Source organism: Balaenoptera borealis (assembly GCF_965194805.1).
Source record: "Balaenoptera borealis genome assembly, chromosome: 10".
NCBI classification, from domain to species: domain Eukaryota; kingdom Metazoa; phylum Chordata; class Mammalia; order Artiodactyla; family Balaenopteridae; genus Balaenoptera; species Balaenoptera borealis.
This window is the reverse complement of record NC_138874.1, coordinates 92,604,329-92,628,419: the sequence shown is the minus strand read 5'-3', so window position 1 is coordinate 92,628,419 and position 24,091 is coordinate 92,604,329. Positions and strand designations below refer to the sequence as shown.

The 24,091-nt window shown below is 47.9% G+C and overlaps 1 protein-coding gene across 8 annotated transcripts; it reads right to left on the bottom strand.

Annotated features, from left to right (window-relative positions):
- Positions 1 to 2,549: 2,549 nt before the first annotated feature.
- SFXN2 (sideroflexin 2) lies at positions 2,550 to 23,900 on the bottom strand. Of its 8 annotated transcripts, none has more exons than XM_082408459.1 (14): positions 23,808 to 23,897; positions 21,293 to 21,428; positions 12,074 to 12,276; positions 11,798 to 11,982; positions 11,447 to 11,617; positions 10,410 to 10,508; positions 9,403 to 9,478; positions 8,998 to 9,083; positions 7,643 to 7,703; positions 7,189 to 7,255; positions 6,546 to 6,595; positions 6,200 to 6,249; positions 4,638 to 4,685; positions 2,550 to 3,803 (listed from the first exon to the last, which is right to left on the bottom strand). In XM_082408459.1, the coding sequence occupies exons 4-14, from the start codon at positions 11,956 to 11,958 to the stop codon at positions 3,704 to 3,706; spliced, it is 969 nt and encodes a 322-aa protein (XP_082264585.1). In that variant the 5' UTR covers positions 11,959 to 11,982; positions 12,074 to 12,276; positions 21,293 to 21,428; positions 23,808 to 23,897; the 3' UTR covers positions 2,550 to 3,703. The 8 variants fall into 8 exon arrangements, with proteins under 8 accessions (XP_082264585.1, XP_082264587.1, XP_082264584.1 ...); XM_082408461.1 differs by having other exon boundaries at positions 11,798 to 11,959; XM_082408458.1 differs by lacking the exon at positions 12,074 to 12,276.
- Between the last annotated feature and the right edge of the window lie 191 nt (positions 23,901 to 24,091).

Sequence of the window (24,091 nt, the reverse complement as noted above, 5' to 3'; positions counted from 1 at the left end):
AAAGACAAATACCATATGACATAAAAATGTAATACCCTTTAATGGAAGGCAACATAATCCAAGTAGCCTTCAAGTTAACATACATAATGTCAAGCAGACAGTAAAAAATTACTAGATATGTATAGAAGCAGGAAAATATTATAATCAGGAAAAATTAGTAAACATAAACCAACACCAAGATGATTTAGATAAATAAATAGCTAAGAAAAACTTTGTCAGCTATTGAAAGTATGTATGAATCTTGAAGGACAAGATAGATATAATAAGAAAACATTTGAGGAATCTCAGCAGAGAAAGGAAAACTAAAACAACCAAAAAATCATTAGAAGTTCTGGAACTGAAAGTACAATAGCTGATACAAAAGAAAAAAAAAGTTCTGATGGGTTTAACACAAGAATGGAAATAAGAAAAAAAAAGAGTTAATGAATTTGAAGGTAGATTATTTAAATTGATTTACTTTGAAGAACAGAAAGAAAAAATAAAAAGATTGAAGAACTTTACTATACCTCAGTGACTTTTGGGACAAAAACTAAGAAGAGAGCCCTCACCAGAAACCAGATTTGCTGGAACCTTGATTATGGACTTATAGCACATGAGAAAATAAATGTCTCTTGTTCAAGCCACTCAAAAAAAGAAAAAAAATACCATACGACATCGCTTATATGTGGAATCTAAAAAAAAGAGTACAAATGAACAGAAGGGTACAAAACAGAAGTCAAGTCACAGATGTAGAAAACAAACTTATGGTTACCAGGGGATAAGGGGTGGGGAGGGATAAATTGGGAGATTGGGATTGACGTATACACACTACTATATATAAAATAGATAACTAATAAGAACCTGCTGTATAGCACAGGGAACTCTACTCAATACTCTGTAATGGCCTATATGGGAAAAGAACCTAAAAAAAGAGTGGATATATGTATACCTAAAACTGATTCACTTTGCTGTACACCTGAAACTAATGCAACACTGTAAATCAACTATACTCCAATTAAAAAAAAAAAAAAAGCCAGGTATCATCATCATTAGGAAACCCCAATGGTTTCAATTTGGAAAACAGAAGGGAATTTTGTCCTGACTTCCTTTTCTCCCTTTACCTGAGAGCTTGAACTGAGCTACTGGACAGGACAAACACTACACCCTGCTCGGTCTGGATCAGCACTTCTCAGACCAAGGCATTTTAGTCACCCTAATCACTTCTTTCCACATCCCGCAGGAGCCAAATCAAAGAAAGCAGAGAGGCCTTACAAGACAGAGCTGAGATGCGGTTTGAATGAACTATTTTTAATCTGCTTCTGAACTGCAACCACTATCTACTCCAGACTTTTCCAAAAGAGTAATTGTCTATGAAGAGAGGAGGAATGCCAGGAGGCTTAAGGAGCTGGGAAAGAAAGGAGAAGACTGTGGATTCTTGAGAGAACATCAGTTCAGAATTGCTTCCAAGCTCTGGCTAGCTCTGGTAATGTTTTTCCTATTTGCCTTTGGAAATAAGCAAAGCTGAAAGCAGATCTCCTGTCCTAAGGAAGCCAGCTCCAAGACACAGACTTTTCTGCTCAGACATCAGCTAAAATTAAATTGTACATGTTACAGAATAGATGAACTTTGAAAATATTATGCTAAGTGAAAAAAGTCAGACACAGAAGGCCACATACTGTGTGATTCCATCTACATGAAATGTCCAGAATAGGTAAATCTATAGAGACAGAAGATAAATTAGGGGTTGCAAGGGGCTGGGGGATGAGGGTAATGAGTGACTACTAATGAGTACAGAGTTTCTTTCAGGGGTAATGAAAATATTCTGGAATTAGAGAGTAATGACAGTTGCACAACATCATGAGCATGCTAAAAACCACTGAACTGTACGCTTTAAAAGGATGAATTTTATGTCACGTGAATTATATTTTAATTTTTTTAAATGGGGGAAAAATCAAATTGCAGCCGGTACCCTGAACTCAGGGAGGAGGCCCTTTCTCTTTAGAGCAGTGGTCCTTCAAAGTGGTCCCCAGACTGACAGAATCAGCATCACTGGGAAATTACCAGAAATACAAATTCACCGGCTCCATCCCAGACCCGCATAATTAGACATTCTAGGAATGGGGCCCTATAATCCATGTTTTGAGAAGCCCTCCAGGTGAACCTCATGCATGTTCTTAAGGACCATTACTCCAGAGTAGGGGAAACTTTTTGTGTAAAGGGCCAGACAGTAAATATTTCAGGCTCTCCATGCCACATACACAGGGTCTCACATATTCTTTTTCTTTTTCACAACTTCTAAAAAATGTAAAGGCCATTCTTAGTTCCCAGATACACAAAAGCAGATACCAGGCAGATCTGGACCCTTGAGCCATGGTTTGCCAACTCCCCGCGCCCCCTCCCCCAGAGCAACACACTCCCACACTGGGAGATCTCTGGAGCCTCAAGCAAAGACAGGTGGATTTTTCCTCCATAATAAGGAAGATGAACAATGGCCTCCGGGCACCAGACAGGTTCCCCTTATAGTTGTGATACCCTCCTCCTCCACGCCAAGGCCAAAGTAAAACCAGATCCTGCTTTCCATCCAGGCTTTATTAACTCAGTGTGCAGACAGTTCGCTGTGCTCTTTCAAGAAATGCATTCAATTCACAGTGATATCCTTTGATCAGTCAGTAAATTCGACTACACAAAACTCATACAGACATGGCCCCAGGTCAGCCACAACAGCCCCCTCTCCCCCAAGGGCCTGAGAAACCACCTAGAGCAGCCAGGCTGGGAAGGGCGAGCGGCTGCGCTTTGCTGTGTGTCCTTTAAGGCTCTTTGGTCCTGGTTGATTTCCTCTCAGAGGCATCCAAATAAAACTTCCCTTTCCTATTCAGTACACACCAGTCTTTCTTTGGTGTTTAACCCAATGGGCTGAGGAAGGGAGGTAGCCAGGAAATTATACCCACTAACATGTGCAGTTAATGCCTATCTACATCCTTTTTACTCACAGTCAGTGGATTTATCTTTTAGACACAGAGAAATAGAATCAGATATGATTTTTGGGGCAGGAGAACAAAGCCAATGTCAACAGGTAGGGCTTGAAGCACCACAAAACTCTGCTGCCTCACACAATGCCCTTTTTTTTTTTGCACTAAAACTCCTGGGTGCCTGATAAATTCAAGTTTAGCAAGACTCCCAGAGAAGCTTTCTGACCAGGGGGCCCTGGGGAGGAGAGTGGGGAAGAGCAAAGAGGAGCCCCAAGGTGACCTGGCCTCTTCCCTCCCGCTTCCTGAAGGAGCCAGAACTACACAGGTGAAAGGTTCCCTTGCCTGAGAGCCGATGAGGAGGAAGAGAAGAGGGGCCCTTCCTCAATCCTGGCTGGAACCAGAATCCTAAAGGTTTCCTAATTTTTCCAAATGGTTTGCTTGAGTGTCACCCCCAGGTCCCAGCACCTTCTCCCTGAGAGGGTCTCAGCTCCTGGTCTCCAGGGGACAGGGGTTAGGGGAGAGCAGATAGAAGACTTGGCCTCTCTCCCCTTGTTCACGTTTATCCCCTGGAGTCCAATAAACCCAGGTGCCTGGGTAGAAGCATGATGCATCCTCCCACCCCCACCCTCGTCCCCCAAAATCCACCCTGGCCTACAGGCCCTGTTGGCAAAGAGGAATGAGGCACAGGAATCCACAGTGGCTAAGGAGGAGCTGGTAAATATGGGTATGGACTGGTCCTTGCTGGGGTGGGGCATTTAGAGACCCTTATTGAAGTAGACATAAGGCACAGGTTCTCCACACTTGGCCTTGATAGTGTCTTGGAGCTCTGGTTCCAGATAGGAAACTGGCAATTCACTGAGAAGAGAGAAGGGGCTTATAAGTGTGCCACCTGGACGAGCAGCAAATTACCCTCAGATAAAATCCAACTCAGATGCCGCCTCTAAGAAGCCCTTGCCCATTTTCCATCAGAATTATTAATGACCTCCGTACACTACAGTATGTTGATTTTACTTCTGTTGAGCCCTGACTTCATCTCCCTGGTGCTAAACTTCCGTCTTCTTCAAGATTACAAGCTCGGTGCTCAGAACACAGGAGATGTGTAGCAGTTGACTACGGAGCTGAGAGTACTAGGGAAAGGGAAACGGGCATCTTCTCCGTATCTATTCAAGCTATGCCTGGTCTCCTGGAGCTAGTCCTCCGCCTCACCCCACCGCCCCAGTCTGATGCTTACCTTCCCTTTGCCATCATCTCTCCTCACCCACCCCCTCTGCCCTTCCCAGGACATGCAAGGGAAGCGGAGAGGTCGAAGCCGTCCACCCTCTGGCAAACATCAGCCAGAGTGAGTACCTACCCTCCTGTTCAATTTCAAAGACCAGATCCAGCCAGGGAGATGGATCTAGTAACTCAACCAGCAGGGACAGAAAGTCTCTTACTGTTCCCCCACCTTCTCTCCAAGGCAGCCTTTGCTCCACCGGGAGTGAGCAACTCATCCCTCTGCCCCTTGGAGCTCTGTTTCAGTTTACCATTCACCTGGGGTCAAGAGGCCCGGAGTTTATACTGACAGGCACTTGTCCTTGGACAGATGCCTCCCTGCCTGCCCCTCCCTCTCTCCTTCGGGACACCAGGCAGGTCAGGGAGACCAGGGACAGGGTGCTCAGTAAAACCAAGTGAGGAATGAACAGCTGATACCATGTCTGCGGGAACAGCCCACATGCCACTGGCACCATGAAGATGAGGCTGGAAGAAAAGAGAAACCAAAGCATTAGGGAGTGTCTGGCATCTCACAGACCCACCCACACCCCATCGCTGAGCCCCTCAAAGGAAGGCGGAGCCGGCGCCAAAGCTCCTCTCCCTCCTACCCTTCTCCTGGTCTCTTGGTGCCTGGAGACTCACTCTAGCACATGATAAAATCAGCCCCCCCCACACTCCCCCTCACACCCCACCCACCCATCATTCAAGCAGATGAAGAAGGTAATGGAGCCACCAGGGAGTGTGAGCAGCAGCCCTAATGACCACCGGCAATTCCTGATGTTTAGGGAAACCAGCGCGGGGTGTGAACTCAGGGTCCTGCTGCTGTACTCACTGAATGCCCGGGCTGTTGGAGAACAGTGAGGGCAGAGCTTCTCAAACTTCACCGGGCATGCAAGGAACTCGAGGAGCTTGTTCAAATGTGATGCTAATTCAGTAGGTCTGGGAAAGGGCTTGAGAGTCTTTACTTCTCACAAGTTCTCAGAGGATGCGGATCCAGGACCATGTTTTACAGGATTTGGGAATCTAACAGACCTAGGTTCGTGCCCCAGCTCTGCCACTTCCTAGCTGTGCAATCTTGGGCAAGTTCCCTCTGAGCCAGCAGAGGGAGGGCAAGAGTACCTACTTTGCAGGGTTACTGTGAGGATTAAATGAGATAACACGTGTGACACATCCAGCCCATGGTCACTGCTCCCTCAGTGGGAAATCAGTTAGCAGAAGACAGCCTGGAATAATGTTAGACCTGCTAAGGATCCAATCGCAGCTCCAGCAATTACCAGCTAGAGACGCGTGGGCAAGTTTCTTCATCTGGGAAAGGAGATGATGACAGTATGTACACCTCGAGGGCTGAGAGAATTAGGTGAAAATATAGACGTGAAACATCAACACAGTGGCGGCACACAGAAAACATCCAATACATGTTAGCTTTGGTTGCTGTCATTAGCCTCATGGCCTCACAAAGCATGAGTAATGCTGGGACATGTCCAGTCAAGGGCAGGCACCTAAGAATGCTGCCAGGACTCGTGGTGCTTTCCTCCCATGTGAGGCTGGGACACTTGATGGGCCCAGGCTGTGCTGTCATTTTCGATGGCTCATCTTTTTGGATGTATTGAGATATAACTGACATGTAACACTGTGTAAGTTTACCACCGGCGTGAGCTAACCCCTCTATCACATCACATAATTCATTTATTTTTTGTGGTGGGATGATCTCATCATTTTTGTCTCTTCTCTAAAACTACTGAAGACCTAAGGTCAGAGGGGAGACCCTGGGACAGAAGGACCCCCAAGGGTTCCACTTTCCACTCCAGTGTGTGCACAGTGCCAGCCTGGCGCCCTCAGAAAGAAGGGGTGAGAGCGTGCCAGAGGGGCCACAGGTGTTCAAGCCCGGGCGCTTTTGAAGTCAGGTAAAGGAGTATATGTTTTGCAACATGGGTGACACAAGAAGACAGATCTTGGGCACCCCACCATAGACCCCCAAACCGAGAAAATATGATACTCACAAACACCCGGACAGCAGAACCTGCAATGGGGCGTGCAGCACCCGGATTCTCTGCACAGAAACAGACAAAAGAGAGACCCACGTGGGACTTACATACTTCGAGGTGAAACCCACGCCGGTCACCCAGCTAGAAACCCACAGGCGGGAAACCCTGGCTCTGCAGGGCGGGGAGGGGGCTCTCCTTGCTCTCGGCAGACAAGGCCGAGAACTGGGCAGCCAGCGGGCACCGGGATGGGCCCTACTTGAGTGAGGTGCAGGGTGGGAGCAAGAGGGAAGGGTAAGATGGTCAAGGGCCCCCAGCATGGGTGTGTTCTGGGCAGGGAAGATGCAAAGGAGAATCCGCTCACCTTCATGCAGCGCAGTTTCTCCAGCCTTTCCATGACGACCGGCAGCAGGACTGGAAGAAACCAGGGGAAAGGCTGTGAGACTCCCCCCCAGATCCCTTTCCAAAGTCGGATCACAGACTGAGTGATTCCCCCTCCTTCCCCAGGAGAAGAATGGAAGACTGTAGGCGTGGCCATGCCCCCTCCCTCCCCCAAGTCCTGGCAGAAGGTGCTTCCCAAACTCCTCAACCTGCACACCTATAACAACAGGAGGACAAGTACCGCAGGCCCAGAGCACCCTTCTCAAAACTATCTTTGAAGCAAATTTTGTATCCTGCTCTGTAACATGCCCCTGCTGACAGCAAAACCAAGGCAGGGGACTTATTTTTCTCTACCACTGTCTCCCCAGCACCCCACAGTGTGTCCAGCACATTGAAGGAACTTAAGGAATATTTGTTAAATGAAAATAACTTTCTCCACCAAATCTCTGATTAACTGACATTCCAGGAATTACAGTGTGGCTCTCCCGTGGCTCTTGGCACTCAAGCAAACCAGTCTGAGAAGCATGTCTATCGAGGCTGAGGTCCCACCCCCCACCCGAAGTGTGGTTGAGGTCTCCATCACTTGTTCCAGGGTCCCCCAGGATGGGAGGGCTTCCCCATCTTACTCATGCCAGGGGCTGCCATGGTGATCCGAGAAATAACCACTTGGGTGATGCCTATGGCCGCAGCTCTCTGAGGGCAGAAAAGAGTAAGTTGTCAGGAATGAGCTTATCCAGTATCCATAGGCTGCACCAGAGGGCTGGGTCAGGGTCAGGGTCAGGGTCAGGGTCAAGGCCAAGTCTGAGCTGGTAAAGAGTAAGGGATGGACCTGCCAGGGGTTGAGTGACCTCACCTGACCCTCTCCCACCCAGCCACATTTTTATGGTTTCAGGACCAGAAACGATGGAGAAAAGACATGAACAGAGATATGGAGGGAAAATCGATGGGGAAGGAGGATGGAGTCAGGGAGAAGGTTTCTCAGCCCTATAGTAGAGCCCAGGCCTGCTCTGACCACGAAGAATAGGACAGGGTCTGAGAGGGAACTCCCTCCTCCCACCCCAAAGGCAGGCCTCTGCTCACCCGGGAATGACCAATCTCATTGTGGTTCCTGTCCTTCACGCAGATGCCCTGGATGAGTTCCCTAAACACAGACAGGAGGTGCTGGATATGGGAAAGGGGTGCTGGAAGACTGCCAGCGATGTGAAACACCAGGGGACCAAGGTCAGGGCACTCAAGCTCTAGGAAGCCACCTCCTGCAGCTGGCCCTTGGAGCGCCCTTCCCCACTCCAGAGAGTGGTATCCAGCCGTGACCTAGGGCAGAGGCTCAGAGAGCTAGCACTGGGCCCCAACGGCCTAGGCTGAATCCGGAAACTGCAGAGCAAGTGTATGATCTTGAGCAAGTTCCCTAATCCTTCTAAAGACACAGTTATCCGCATTTGCAAAATGGGGATAATCATGGCACCCACTTCACAGGACTTGGTGAGGATTAAACAAGATAATGCCTGCAAAGTGCTAAGTCCAGTGCCTGACACAGTGACTGCTCCCAAACAGGAGCTGTTAGTCTCAGGCCAGTGCTTGACAGCACTCCATCCAAGACCAGGTGGGTGGTGGGGACTCATTCATTCGTTGGAAGGAGCAACTGGATGGGGGAGGGGAAGAGGAGGCGAGCAGTGTGCATGCACGACTATTCCGTGGTGTGCTCTTTCTGCAAGGGCGGTTGTGATCACTTTCCATTTGCTACTAATCCCAAGAAAATGTGCCTTATAGATAGATACTGGTGATGACGAGGAAGGCACTGATGGAAACAGGGGCAACAGTAGCTAACGCTTAATGCAGCATTTTCTTACAGTCCAGGCGCCATTTGGGGCGCTTTACCTCTACTACATCATTAAATTTTATAACAGAGGAACATCTATACTTTCTCTAGTCAAGAAACAAGAGCTGTGGGACACAGCGGGTTTCTCCTTTCACCTTTCCTGCTGTGACACTTAGAGCCTGGTGCCTGGAAAACATCTATCTGCCCCTCTGGCTTCCTCAAAGCTTCTTGGTTCTGTTCTATCTTTGGACACCTCGCTCTGATGCGTTTCATTCTGTAAGGCATCCCCAGGGCTTTGGAAGTAGGTCGAGTTCACAACTCAAATACAGTTGCAGTTGAAAGGACATGAGCTAGTGCCAAACCGCACAGGTCCTCGCTCACGCCCCACCCCTGCTCCCCATCATCCACAACACACATCACAGATGAAACCTAAGTCACCCGCCACTCCTGCAGCCGTCACTGTTGGAGCCGCCAGTCCTCAGGGAACCTTCAGAAGCGCAGCTCGGCAGCCCTCCCCACACCCACCTCAGCCCCAACGAGCCACCCACTGCCTTGGTTTCTTGTCCTTCCCCTGCTAGCCTCACGGTCTGTAGGGAGGAAAAGGGATCCCTGTACTCACTGCTGTCGCATCATTGGGATGTTGACACAGTTAGCCGCAGCCACAGCGGCAAAGGGCACCCAGCGGCCCACCAGGGGCGGGGCTCTCTGTGGGAGAAGAGAACAATGGGAGTAGGTCAGGCTCCCTGGAGATGGGGGTGGAAGGGGCTTCAGGAAGATAGAACAAGAAATCAGACCTCGCTACTGCCACGCATCCCGACACCCAGTCGGGGAACCCAAACTCCCTCAAAGGGCCGAGAAAGACCAAATGGGCGCAGCCCTGCTGAATTTCCCACTACTTGGCTGGGCTCTGGCCAAACCCAACTCATCCAGACCGGAAACGGCCCCTGCCTGGTAAAAAAAAGTTTTCCCTAGGACTTTGCTGCCGCCTAGTGGCCACCACGCCCACAGCAACCCCAGACGGTACCTTTGTCAACATGTTCATGCCCACAGCAGTGGTCACGGCAGCGGTTGTGGCAGTGATGTAGGAAACGGCCATCTGCCTAGTGGAGGAGAGAGATGTTTGGGAGCGGGGACCCTAGCTGGCTGAGGGCAGGACGATGGCTTGAGTGATAAAGGCTAGAAATGTGGCTTCATGCCTGAGAAGCTCATGTGGTCTGTCCCCAGCCTCACCTTGTGATCTCCCCCCAACTCACTCAGCTGCTCCAGTCCCCTTGGCCTCCTTTCAGTACTTTAAACACACCAAACGCCTTCCTGCTCAGAACCTTTGCATGTTGCTGCTCCTTATCCTGGGAATTCTTCCCTGGGCTCCTGCATGGCTAAATCCTTATCTTTCAAAACTCAGCTGAAATGTCAGCTCTGCAGAAAGGACTTCCCTGAACAGCCTATCTACACAGATGCCCCTCTGCTGTTCTCTGTCTTGTTATCTATTTATTTCCTTAATGGCAGCAATCACAGTCTGAGATTATTACGCTTGTTTTCCCTTTTTTTTTTTTTTTTTTTTGGCCGCGCCATGTGGCATGTGGGATTCGGGATCTTAGTTCCCTGACCAGGGATCAAACCTGTGCCCCCTGCACTGGGAGCATGGAGTCTTAACCACTGGACCACTAGGGAAGTCCCTATGCTTGTTTTCTTAAAAGACCTTAAACTCCAGAGAGCACACATGTCTTACTCAAACGTATCCCCAGCACCTAGAACCATGCCCAGCACCTAATACACACTCAAGAAATATTTGTAGAATGAATGAATGAGTAAGTGAATGAATGTTGAATTGGTCTAGGAAGAAGATACTCTCCTAGTCAGCCTAATACTTCCAAACCCTGAAAAGGGAGACCTGGTCACTTGCCCAGCGCAGGTCCCACCCAGGGAGGACTAACGGCCCTGGAACCCTTTAGAAGGGCTGTTCCCCTGAAGGCAAGAGGACAGCCACCTGCTCCAGGCCCACATGGATGGCCTGGGGTTCAGGTCTCCTACCTGACCGACGTGGGGGAAGCTGCATTCCTGTTGGTGTAGTTGACTAAGGCATTGAAGGACTGGTTCACCCACTGCCAGAAGATCACTGCCGGTATCGTCCTACCAGGAGGGAGGCCCAGAGAGGCAGAGAGGAGGATGGAAAGAGGGTTTGGGGCACACCAGTCAAACCACATTACCTGCCGCTCCCCAAGCTGTTCCCATGCTGTTTCATGCAGCTGGGCTTTTTTGCACAGCCTGTCCCTCTGACTGGAGCAACCATGCCCCCTACCCTTTCCATACATGGCTGAATCCTGCTCTGTTGAGAGATCTCTTCTTCCTTGGAACCTTCCCAACCCTTCCCCTGCCCCTCCTGAGACACAGTTAGTCATTCTATGCTCTCTGCTCCCACCACCCCATATTCTACCCCTAACCTACCACTTGGCAAGCTGGACGGTAACTATTTACTTCTCGGTCTCAACAAAATTGGGCACCCCTTGAAGGGAGGGACTAAAGTCTTTATACTCCCCACACCTGGCCCAAGGCCTGGCTCAACAACTGGGTAACTGAATGCGTGGGGGAAGGAGCGGGAGAGGGAAGAGAGAAAGGGGGAACAACAGAGAAAGTTTCTCTCCCCAACTGGGCTGAAAGGGTGTCCCAATTTTTTTACTTGGATATTACATTATAAAAATACATTAAATTCATTGTTGAATAAGTACTTTTTAAAGAGGGAATGAGAATAGCTCATCCGTTGAGCACTCTTGAGAGGCCTGCCTCAGTTTATACAGCCAGGCACCACTATTTCCTGGCTGTGTGAACTTGGACAAGTCATATAACCTCTCCAGAACCTCAGTTCTTCATCTATAAAATGGAGATGAAAACAGTACCTCTCTGTAGGGTTGCTGAGATTAAATGAGGTGATAACATGCAAAGAATTTAACACAGTGCCTGGTAGCTGGTCAGGGATCCATAAAGACGGCTATTACTATCATCCTACTATGGCTCCCTGCCTAACAGGTCCACGCGGCTGCACCTGGCGCTGCCTTGCTCCCGGGTCGCACCTGTAGAACTGGAGCATGAAGCCCGTGATGATCATGCCCCCGGGGACCTGGAAGGACATCCGCCCAATGACGTTCATCTTGTCCCCGGTGTCAGGGTGGAAGGCCGAGTCGTACAGCTTCTTGGCGTAGAGCAGCTGCTCCACTCGCGTGCCTGGGGGCACGGTCCCCATCCTGCCACCAAGGACCACAGGCGGTGTTACCTCCTGACCCCTGGCCCCGAGTCATCCTGCTCTCAGCTCCTCCTCCTCCCTGAGCTCTCTGCCTAGCCCCTCGTCTTCCGTTTCCACCTCGTCCCTAGGGCACCCACCGATGTCGCCCCACTGCCCCCAGCCCACTCCCCTAACCGCTCACCTGCTCTTCTCCACCATCACTTTGGCCCAGTCCAGCTCCCACTCTGGTACCAGTACGGTGCGGGGGTCCGTGACATTGAAGAAATGCTTCACCCGCCCTAGGAAAGTGCACTGGTCCCAACGGGGGGCATCGATATTAAAGCCAGACAGGTCAGCCTCCATCCTGCTCACACATAAAACTGTGGACTTCAGGAACAGAGGAAAAATGAAGATTGTCCTCAAAGCCTGCCCTGGAGGCCCTTAGCACCTCCCGCTACGGTAGACTGACCGCTCTCACCAGCCGCTAGCATCATCTGACTCAGCTCAGGAAGGGCCCAGTGAATGGTCACCAGTCTGAGCAACTGGGCACCAACATGTGTTTCCTGAGTGCCTGCTGGTGGCCAGCCTGGTGCTTGATCATGCTGTGGGCGAGGCTGGGAAAAGGGACAGTACAGTGCCTGTCCTTGGGGAGCCGAGTCTGACTGGAGAGCAAGAGCCCACCTGTGGAACAACAGATAATACAAACAGCAACAATAAGCACAGGAGATGAGAGGGAGCTGAGAAGGGGGACACAAAAATCAAGGCGGGCTTCCCAGAAGAGGTGGAATGTGAGTGAAGCCCCAGAAGGTAGGATAGATCTATCTGAAGGAGGAAGAGGCATGGGATCACACTGAAAGTAGAAACAATCACTGATAAAGATGGACACGACAATGGCATGATCACCTTCATTTCAGTGTGTGTGTGTGTGTGTGTGTGTGTGTGGTGCATGCCGGCCCTATGAGAGATCCCGGGCCATGGCTGTCGCCCTCAAGGCGTTACAGAACAGGAGAGAGACAAGTCAGTCAACAAGGACAGTAGTGCGACAATGCCGCTGATGGACACGGGGAGCAGCAGAAAGCCAGAGAAGAGGTACTAAAACTGAGATGACTGCGTCTCCTGGTTTGCCGGGGCTTGTTGTCCGGTGGTAATTATTAAAAGCACCCCTTCAACCTCAAAAGTGTCCCAGTTTGGATGATAAATTATAAGATCACCTTATCTAAAATGGATGAGGGATTCTGAACATGCTTTGTGAGAACAAGAAATAAAGTTTTGAAGGATGCATAAAAGTCAGATAGATGGAGGAGAGGTACCCCAGGCAAGAAGAAGAGCCAGTGTTTAAAGCACACAGTGCACATGGGGACCTGATGATGATGGTGACAACACTAACACTTCCTGAGCTCCTACTTGACACTAGACACTCTGCTTGGTGCCTGACGTGCATTTTCTGAATTCATCTTCACCATAACCCTATAAGATAGAGATACTCTTATGTTTAATGCCATTTTATAGATGAGAAAACCAAGGCACAGGTAAGTGACTTTGCCAAGTCACACAAGCACTTGCCAATGAAAGAGCCAGGATTTTAATTCAGCCTAACTTCAGAACCTCTGCCTATAATTAGGTTCTGGAGTCCATGACTTGAAAAACTAAGGCGGATCTGACATGTGAGGAGCTTGGAAATGGTCACTCCTGTCCTCACAACAAAAAGAAGCTGAACAAACTGAAAATCAACAGCTCTTCTTAGAACCATCAGAGAATTGAGGTCACAGGGCAAACCACTGCCCCCAAACTTGGAGAGGCAGGCAGGTACAGAGAATCACAGCTTAGTGGGGAACAGAAGCCCACCCCTTGGGGCAAGTACCATAGGAAACTTAAACTGTAATCGACAAATTGCTGGAAGTTCAGTGTGGACAAGCTTGAGAGTTAAAAATTCCAGGGGGATTCAATCTTTGGTGGTGGTGTGGGGAGACACACTTTTGTGAGTTTTACCTCCAGGAGCCCACCAGGTTCTCAGGCTGAAGATCAGAGAAAAACTCCTTACTGCTTCTGGCAGGGAGATGGGAAAAGTGGCCATTGTGAAGTAGACCCAGAGGCCTCTGAGATTTTTAACAAGACCTGCCCTCAAAGGAGCCTAGCCTGTTTCACCAGAGCCTAACTAACTACCTTGGGTCTCACCAGAACCTAACTGACTTGGGCGAAGAGAAACGCCCAACTCCACCCCTTCTAGCTTTCCTGTCTCACCTAAAGGGAGTAAGGGGAACCTGAGAAGGACTTGTGAAGGTCCAGGGGCACCTAATCACAGGACTATAGAACACTCCCCCTGCCCTCACACTGTCGGTGGTACAGGGCTCCCGTATAATAACAGGGAGAACTGAATAACAACAGAAAGAACCGCAAGTCTCAGACCTTATTTAAGAAGAGGTGTCTAGAAACCCAAAGACAACAGGGGAGACAAAAACAAGGACACTAGAGGAAATTTAACTTTTGACCCCTACAGCTTTAGCAAACAGTAATCACAACCTAACTCCTCGCCAGAAAAATGTAAAACCTCACACACATCTGGCTTTCAACAAAAAAGGACAAGGCATCCTAAAAGGCAAAAAAACAAAACAAAACAAACAAAACTCCACAGTTTGAAGAGACAGAGCAAGCAAGCATCAGAACCAGATGACAGAGACCTTGGAATTATCAAACCAGGAATTTTAAATAACTATGATTAATATGCTAAGGACTCCAATGGGAAAGTGGGCAACATGAAAGAACAGACGGATGATGGAAGCAGAGAGATGGACACTCTAAGAAAGAACCAAAAGGAAATGTTAGAAACTAAAAATACTGTAACAGAAATGAAAGCGCCTTTGATGGGCTCATCAGTAGGCTTGACATGGCCAGGGAAAGAATCAGTGAGCCTGAATATGTGTCAACAGAAAATTCCCAGGACTTCCCTGGTGGTGCAGTGGATAGAGCTCTGCGCTCCCAATGCAGGGGGCCCAGGTTCGATCCCTGGTCAGGGAACTAGATCCCACATGCATGCCACAACTAGGGAGCCCATGAGCCGCAACTAAGACCTAGCGCAACCAAATAAATAAATAAATATATAAATATTTTAAAAAAGAAAAGAAAATTCCCAAACTGAAAAGTAAAGAGAAAAAAAGAATTAAAAAAAAACCAGAATAGAATATCCAAGAACCTTGGGACAATTACATAAGTTGCAACATACATATAAGAGGAATACCAGAAGGAGAGGAGGAAAAGGAACAGAAGAAATATTTGAAGTGATAATGACTGAGAATTTTCCAAAATTAATGACAGAAACCAAACTAGAGACCCAGGAGGCTCAGAGAACATCAAGCAGGACAACTATCAGAAAATCTGCACCAGGCATATTATATTCAAACTGCAGAAAATCAAGAAAGAAGCCAGAGGAAGGGAAAAAACCCTTACCTATAGAGGAACAAAGATAAGAGTTACATTGGACTTCTCTTCAGAAACGGTGCAAGCAAGAGCAGAGTGAAATATTAAAAATGTTTAAAGAAAAAAAATACAAAAAACCTAGAGTTCTGTATCCAGCAAAATAATCCTTTTGAAATGAAGTAGAAATAAAGACTTTCTGAGACAAACAAAATTGAAGGAATTTGTCACCAACAGACCTGATTTGCAAGATGTTAAAAGAAGTTCTTCAGAGAGAAAGAAGATGATATGGGTCATAAAGTCTGACCTACACAAAGAGTGTCAGAGAAGGAATAATTAAAGGTAAAATAAAATATTTATTTTTCTTATTTTAATTGTTAACAGTTAACAAAGAGATAACAATTTGTTCAAAATAATAACAATATATTCAAAGTAGCAATGAAGTGTTCAGTGACTATAGCTTATCAATATGTGAATGAATGACAGCAATGCTACAACAGATGGGATGGAAAAACTGGGAAGACTCTATTATAAGGTACTTGCACTACCAGTGAAGTGGGACAGTATAATTTGAAAGTGGACTTGGATTCATTGTAAATGTATATTGCAAACTCTAGGGCAACCACTAAAAAAAAATTTCAAAAGAAGTATGATCTATATGCCGAGAGGAGCAAAAATGTAAAACAAGCTATGGCTTTTGAACTTTTGCCTGAAAATTTCAGGAAGCCATTAAAAGATTTCAAGAAGAGTGATGAGATGTGTAGTTTAGAAAGAACAATCTGGGGACTTCCCTGGTGGTGCAGTGGTTAAGAACCACCTGCCAATGCAGGGGACATGGGTTCAAGCCCTGGTCCGGGAAGAAACCACATGCCGCAGAGCAGCTAAGCCCATGCGCCACAACTACTGAGCCTGCGCTCTAAAGCCCGCAAGCCACAACTGCTGAGCCTGTGTGCCACAACTACTGAAGCCCGCGTGCCTAGAGCCCGTGCTCTGCAACAAGAGAAGCCACAGCAATGAGAAGCCCGCGCACCGCAGCAAAGAGTAGCCCCTGCTCGCCGCAACTAGAGAAAGCCCGCGCGCAGCAACGAAGACCCAACGCAGCCAAAAATAAATAATAAATAAATAAATAAATTTACTAAAAAACAAAAAGAAAGAACAATCTGGGAAATCATATGAAAGTAAACAGGGTATGGCAGGACCTCACAGGATGCAGATACCAGCTGGAAGCGAACCCCCAACAATCCACGCAAGAAGAAGTGGGGCTCAAATGAACCCAGATGCACCAGAACTGGGAGGAGGATCAAAAGAAGAGAAGCTTTTAAAGCAGCGGAATCTGAGGATTTGCTAAGTGATAGGGACTATTCTATCACTCAGGGCTCAACCACAGAAAGAGAACCAATAGATTTTCTATCTATCCATCTATCTACCAATCAATCTATCTACCTACCTCCCTCCCTCCTGGAATCTCTAACCTCAGGGTGGCGGGGGTCCAGCCCTTTTTTAAAGGGATTCCATCTGATTAGGTCAGGCCACCCAGGATAATCTCCCTTTAGATTAACTCAAAGCCAACCACTTAGGGATTTTAATTACATTTGCAAAATCCCTTCACCACGGTACCTAAATCAGTGTTTGGTCTAATAACTAAAAGAAAGTGTGTGTTTGTTACAAATTGGCTGCTTCTCCCTCAGAGGCCCCTCCAACTGGAAATATAGCAGAGAGGGGGTCCTGGGGAGTTTCTCTGGCCTAGCCCAGGTGACCCATCACAAATACCTAGAGTGATACCAGGGTTTCTGACTGGGGCAATAACGTGCTGAGACAGAATATAGAAAAATAGGCTTTAAGGGAGAAAACAGTGAGTTTGACTTTCCTTGCATTGAGTTTCAAGTGCTATGAGACTTTCTCAAACGCACGAGGCTGCCATCTGTCTCAGGCCCTTTGTAAATGCTAGTCCAGGATGCTATTCCTTCCCCTCTTCACTAAATAACACCTGCTCATCCTTTTTTTTTTTTTAAGGAATAATTTTCAGATTTACTTCTATATCTTCTACTACTATGTCATTTGTCTTTTTTTCCTTGAAAAAAAAAATCACCTGAGGATTTTCCATATATATTGAATTACAAGTTCGCAGGCACATCTTGAGCAAGATTTAAAAAGCTATCCTCTTCAAAGTTTGCTGCCCACTGAAGGGCTGGCAGGCAGGAAACTGGATGTGCTGGAATGCTGAGTTGGAGGACTGACGAAATTCACCAGGAAGCCACTGAGATTCTGGGAAGCTGCCCACAGGGACGCTGAGGGAGGGAACTCAATGGGAAGACACCCACACGGGTGCTGCTGAAACTCACTGGGAAGCTGCCTGGTGGGGTGCTGTTGAAACTTGATAATAGGCAAGCATCCAGGCACCTGGAAGACTACCCCTTCCTCATCAGTGTTCCTCCAGCGCCCTCTACTGGTAGAGCTTAAAATCATATCAGAGGGCAAAGGAAAAATGTTTACAACATCCAGTATCATAAAACAGGGCAAAGAAGGGTAGATTTGGGGCTAAGGAGCAATAAACTATCTGGCACAGCTACACAACTTACTTTTTTCGTTTAACATCTTAGAGAATTCTCCATTTGAGATATACAACTCTATCATTCTTTTTAGTGATTATATAATATTCCATGTGCCTTATTTTCATTATTTGATAGACATTTGGGTTATTTTCAGTTTTTCACTGCTATGGTGAGCACCCTTACACACATCACTTTGTGTATATGGCAACTGTATCTTTTTTTTAATGCTGTCTTTTTAAAAAAATTTTATTTATTTTTAGTTGTGTTGGGTCTTCGTTGCTATGCGAGGGCTTTCTCTAGTCGCAGCAAGCAGGGGCTACTCTTCGTTGTGGTGCATGGGCTTCTCATTGCAGTGGCTTCTCTTGTTGCGGAGCATGGGCTCTAGGCACTCAGGCTTCAGTAGCTGCAGCACTTGGGCTGGGTAGCTGCGGCACGCAGGCCCTAGAGCGCAGGCTCAGTAGTTGTGGTGCACGGGCTTAGTTGCCCCGCGGCATGTGGGATCTTCCCGGACCAAGGCTCGAACCCATGTCCCCTGCATTGGCAGGCGGATTCTTAACCACTGAGCCACCAGGGAAGTCCCCATGGCAACTATATCTTTAGGATTGATTTCTAGAAGTGGAATTGCTGGATCAAAGGATATACATGTTTTAAATTAAATCTTTATAATACAAATTGATTTTTCACCAGTTGTGTATGATAATGCTGCTTTAGTCAAACTTTCACCAAAATGGGTATTATAAATCTTTTCTTTTTTTGCCAATTTGATGGGCAGAAACAATATTGTTGTTTTAATTTGTATTTTCTTTTTTTAATTAAAAAAAAATTTTTTTTTTTGGCTGTGCCACGCAGCATGATGGCTCTCAGTTCCCCAACCAGGGATCAAACCTGTGCCCCCTGCAGTGGAAGTGCGGAGTCTTAACCACTGGACTGCCAGAGAAGTACCTAATTTGTATTTTCTTGATTCTTAATGAGATTAAGCATCTTTTCGTATGTTTTTGGCCATTTGTTTTTCTCATTCTGAAAACATTGTCTTTTTAAATTACAGAAATAATTTTTGTAATAATTCAGTGCCAAAGTATATAAAGTGAAAATGATAGTGGTTAACATGTTAAAAAAAAAAAAAGCTATCTTCTTGAGTTATACAATCATCTAAATCCAAAAGCACTCACAGACTTGAGCAAACAAAGCCAGTGTTTCATATTAGGGAAAGGAAACATATCGCTGATGGAAGCTGCAGACCTAGTAAAAAATAAATATTTTATACTAAGTAGTAGAATGAAAGGAAACTTCCACCCAAGACCACTACCTCAATAAAGACCCATGGGTTATTACGGCTGCAAAGGAAGTTCACCTCAGAATAAACGGCAGCCTTAAAAGCAGGTGCATTAGCAAATAATTTCAAGGGCTCCCCCCACCCCCAAAAATAGTAGTCTTTTGCTCGGCAGAGACAGTCTGAGTGACCTGCAAGGAAGCACCTACCTGTCCTTCATATCTTGGCTCACATCTCCTTTCCTCAGAGAATCCTCTGAAGGACCCCCTTCCTCCCTCCCATGCAACTAGATCCGCTGCTCTGCTATAAGCCCTCTTGGCTCCATACTTTTCCTTCAGAGCCATGCCAGTCTGTCAGGATACTCTGTGGTTTTACATTAACGCCCACCTTCCCCCACTAGGCCATAAGCTCCTTGAAGCCAGGAGTTGTGTCCATTTTGCTCACCACCGCTGCCTCAACACCTAGCAAAAGAATTTGCTAAAAAAGAGGTCCAGTTGGTCGGTAATTGGATATTTAGGCTTAAAACCCAGCATGGAGATCTGGGTTAGAAGTAAAACAGTGAGGGAGCAGCATGGGGTTGGGGGGTAGTTTAAGATAAAGTTTTCCAGGGAGAATATGCAGACTGGGAAGAGCAGCGATCCAAGGACATACCCGGAAAAACCACTGTATTTAAGAGGTAACCCATCAAAAAGATGAGAAAGAACAACCAGCGAGGTGGCAGGCAGGAGAAGCCAACAGATGAGGCAGAGCGAGAGAGGCGATCAATTTTTAGACTGTTTGTTAGGGTGGGAGAGACTTCAGCAAGCTGATGGTTCAGGGTGAGCCACTTCCCCAGGAGGGAGGAGAGGCCCACTGCGGTGGTTCCGCAGCACCCCTGGGGGGCCCTGACTCAGTGACTCGGTGGCAACCTCTCGGGGGAAGTCACAGCAAGAGCCCACTGCCAGGACTCCGGCTTCCCCCTCCCACACCCCACCACAGAGCCCACAAGAAAGCTCCGGGCTCTGCCCTTTGGGGACAGGCTGACTCGGCTCCTGCAGGCTGGTCCAAAGACCAAAGACATTTCACCCAGTCCCAACTGAAGCCAGGGGTGGGAGGAGGGGAAAGAGTTCACTTTCCTTCACTCTACAGAAAGGAAAAGGAGTTGGCCTTGGCTTACAGAGACCCACACTCGCACCGGATACAGACAGTCCCAAATGCTATGCCTCCCCCTCAACACACACACACACACACACACACACACACACACACACACACACTTCTCAGCCAACCCTCTCCACCCTCAACCCAACAATCCAACGTTGGAAAGTCCTCTGACTTTCACAATGGAAGCATTTCTACCATGAGGGGGTAATCATTTGCTAAATCATGCAAGAACCTTTGCCTTCATTACCAAGGTCAGGATAGGAACTGCCCAGTCCTGTCTTATGTAAAACATAAAGGGAAAAAAATCTAAATTCTATGTCTCAACATTTCTCCCCACGCTAATGGCCCCCAATGGGGGCAGTTCCGTGACTCCTTCAGGGCAAACTCAAGCCCTTCTGTTACATACTCCCATAGCATCCTGTCCTCCTTCGAAGCAAGCTGGGTTTTTGTAATCGTCACTTTCTTGTTATTTACAGTTATCAGTGTAAAATTTGCCTCCCCTAACAGACTATAAGGTTCACGCTATAGCCCTCATCTGCCCTCTAAAAGCACTTACTGCCTGCCTGAAATGCATTCCAACTTATTCTTGGGTTCTCTGGGCATCAAGGATGTCCCCCCTTTTTTTTTGTCAAACTAAGAACCTGCCTTGGTTACAGAAGCTTTCTTTCACGAAGCTGCAAACTGTCTGCCCCTCCTATACTGAGTCCTACTGGTCTTAAGTTTTCTTCAACAGTTATGATCCCTCTTCCTACACGAACCATATCGAATACTTCCTAAAAAGGTGACTATTACATCCAGGGTTCCGCTACAGGGAACAGGGGGAGGTGGAAATCAAACAGGTGACTAACCAATACCTCCCTTTCCTTCCAGGATTAGAGAATGTCACAGCTCAAAGACATTAGGGATCTCAGCTTACAGATGAGGAAACTGATGCCTAGGAAGGTTCACATGGATTGAGCCAGCATGGTGAGCATTTGTGGCACATGTGGTCCTGCACTGTGGCAGATATAAATGTGAACAGGAAACAGATCCAGTCCTGTTTATCCAAAGATCTGACAACAGCTAGGGCCATATTTTCCCAAGGTTACAAGGCTTAGACAGGAATTCCCTAGAGGTCCAGTGGTTAGGACTCTGCCCTTCACTGATGAGGGCACGGTGCCAACAAAAAAACAAAAAAGACCACAGGTTACAAGGCATAGGATCACCTAGATAGGTCCTCTATCCACTACAGGGTGCTTGTCTCGATAAAGAGAGAGAGAAAGAGAAAGAAAGAGAGGGAGGGAAGAAGGGAAAAGATTTTAAAAATGATATAACCTACTACCTCTCCTGAAGTAATGCTCGTCCTTCCAGGGAGAGCTGATTTTCTCTGGCAGACAGTATCAGAGTTTGGAAAACAGGCTTCCGAACCTCTTCTGTTGTATCCTCTTGCAAGTGCGGGGGAAGTACCCAAGATCTTCCTATTTGAATCCCCAGGTAGGGAGAAAAACAAAATATCATCGCTTGTACTCCCATCAGAGGAAGATGGGAGTCAAAGACTCAAGAAGTTCAGACACAGGGCTTCCCTGGTGGAGCAGTGATTAAGAATCCGCCTGCCAATGCAGGGGACACGGGTTCGAGCCCTGGTCCGAGAAGATCCTACATGCCGCGGAGCAACTAAGCCCGTGCACCACAACTACCGAGCCTGCGCTCTAGAGCCCGCAAGCCACAACTACTGAGCCCACGTGCCACATCTACTGAAGCCCGAGCACCTAGAGCCCGTGCTCCGTAACAAGGGAAGCCACTGCAATGAGAAGCCTGCGCACTGCAACGAGAGTAGCCCCCGCTCGCCACAACTAGAGAAAGCCCGCGCGCAGCAACGAAGACCCAACGCAGCCAAAAAAAATAATTAAGTAAATAAATAAATAAATAAATAAAAGAAGTTCAGGGGCTTCTCTGGTGGCGCAGTGGTTGAGAATCTGCCTGCCAATGCAGGGGACACGGGTTCGAGCCCTGGTCTGGGAGGATCCCAAATGCCGCGGAGCAACTAGGCCCGTGAGCCACAACTGCTGAGCCTGCGCGTCTGGAGCTTGTGCTCCGCAACAAGAGAGGCCGCAACAGTGAGAGGCCCGCGCACCGCGAGGAAGAGTGGCCCCCACTTGCCGCAACTAGAGAAAGCCCTCGCACAGAAACGAAGACCCAACACAGCCAAAAATAAATAAGTAAATAAATAAATAAGCTTTCATTTAAAAAAAAAAGAAGTTCAGACACAAAGACCACTGAGATGGCAAGGGCTGGTGTCAAGGCTGCCTACAGCAAGCTGGAGAATGAGACTAATAATTAAACCAGCGGGCCCTGGTAGTATATGCTTTTGTACAATCATGTGACTCCGAGGCAACCATGATGTTAGACACCAGGCAACTTAGAAAGAGGAGTCTGCTTTGTCTCTTTCACAAAAGAACCAACAGGCTAGAGATGGGTGGATTGAAAGAGTACATGCTCTGAATTAACCATTCACCTTGCACCTCCTTAGTCAAGGTTCTGAACTGAGTTTTCTCTCCAAGCATCTGAAGCAGGTATGCAGGTAGCAGATGTTTTTAAAAATACTTTACTTGAATGCATAAAAAGCTAAGGACCATTTAGGGAAAAATCTGCCTTCATTCCAATGATCTTAACTAGGCTGGAAAGCCTGCTGGTCATAAAATCAGCAAAGCCCAAAACCTGGATGAAGCTATTAACAACAGCTAAGCCATGGGACCTCCCTGGCGGTCCAGTGGTTGAGACTCCCCGCTTCCACTGCAGGGATCACTGGTTCGATCCCTGGTCAGGGAACTAAGATCCCGTATGCCGTTCCGCACGGCCAAAAAATAAAAAAAAGAAAATAATAACTAAGCCCCATATAGCACTTCCTATGTGCCAGGCAATGTTCTATGTACTTGACATATAATCATTCATATAATCCTCACAAGAACCCAATGAGGTAGGTAAGAGGCACATACACACACATCTGTAAAACTCCAGGTGTATCATCCATGCCCACACTTTATCTGCTCTTAAAAACTTCTGGATTTACATTTCAGGTATAAACCACTCTGTTCCTCCAACATGGACAATACAATAATGGTGTTTAATAATTCCTCAAGAGTCAGAAAGTACTAGGTTCAAATCCTCACTCTTATCGCTTAAAATAATCAATTTCTAGGGTTTTGAGAATGAAATGGAATCTTGTATGAAAAGCATTTCACTAGGAAGGATGTAATTTCCATGGGGGCAGATTTAGCCCCCTGCTGTGTCTCCAGGGTCTGGAATAGGACCTGGCACAAATGTTGTAACTCTTCTTCCTGTCCTCTGCACGGGGAAGGGGTGGGAGGTAGCACCCAGAATCCCTCCCACTGTTTCTTGCCTGTAAGTGCAGGCCCCTTTTTGCCTCCTTCGGGACTGCAGACGGCGCACCGACCGGTCCGACGCAGTTCAACGAAACTATCCTTCCCAAAACGTCTTTCATCCCCGCCATCAGCTCACCCCAGCCCTCAGGGCCAGTCCTCAAGCACCTTCTTGCCTTCCGACAGGCAGCCTCCCACCACCAGGAGTCCTCCAGCCCGGATTCTAACACAGGTGTGTGGAAATGGATGCGCAACCCATGACTCCCCCGCCCCTCAGCCCGGCACACGAAGGTGCTGGGGGCCATAAAGGAGAGGTCCACAGGTAGACCCTTCTCTTGCCACGTGGCTTCGGCAGGTGGAAGCCCAGCCCGCGCTGCAGCCCCGCCTGGGCAGAGTCAGGACAGAAATGCAAGCTCCCTCCGGGATGTGGGGACTGGAGGTATATGTGGCAGGCGGACTCCTCCCAAGACCCCTTACCTGGTCCCGGGAGGAACGCACTGAGACAACTGCTACCAGATGCACCCCGCGTTGGCAGCTTGGCCAGGGTGCACTTCTGGCCTTGGCCCGGGAACCGCCCCTCGCCCCGCCCCCACACCCCTCCTTCTGGACCAATCACAGGCCGGGTGGCCCCCGCCAGCCACGTGGGCGAGTTTTCACCATTCCCTGGGTCTCCACCAGCCTGCCACAGCCTCCAGCCGCTCCAGCAGCCCGCCTGCGCAGTGGGAGGGCACATTGGCGCGCTTGCGCACACTGGGGAAAGC

What these genes read in the sequence shown, in the direction of transcription:
- SFXN2 (XM_082408465.1), bottom strand. Translation starts at nt 11,958, where the DNA reads ATGGAGGCTGACCTGTCTGGCTTTAATATCGATGCCCCCCGTTGGGAC. An exon ending in GCTTCCCCCACGTCGGTCAG is followed by an intron (nt 9,479 to 10,409) that starts GTAGGAGACCTG and finishes CTCCTCCACTAG; the next exon opens with GCAGATGGCCGTTTCCTACA. An exon ending in ATCCCAATGATGCGACAGCA is followed by an intron (nt 7,704 to 8,997) that starts GTGAGTACAGGG and finishes GTCTGTGTTTAG; the next exon opens with GGAACTCATCCAGGGCATCT.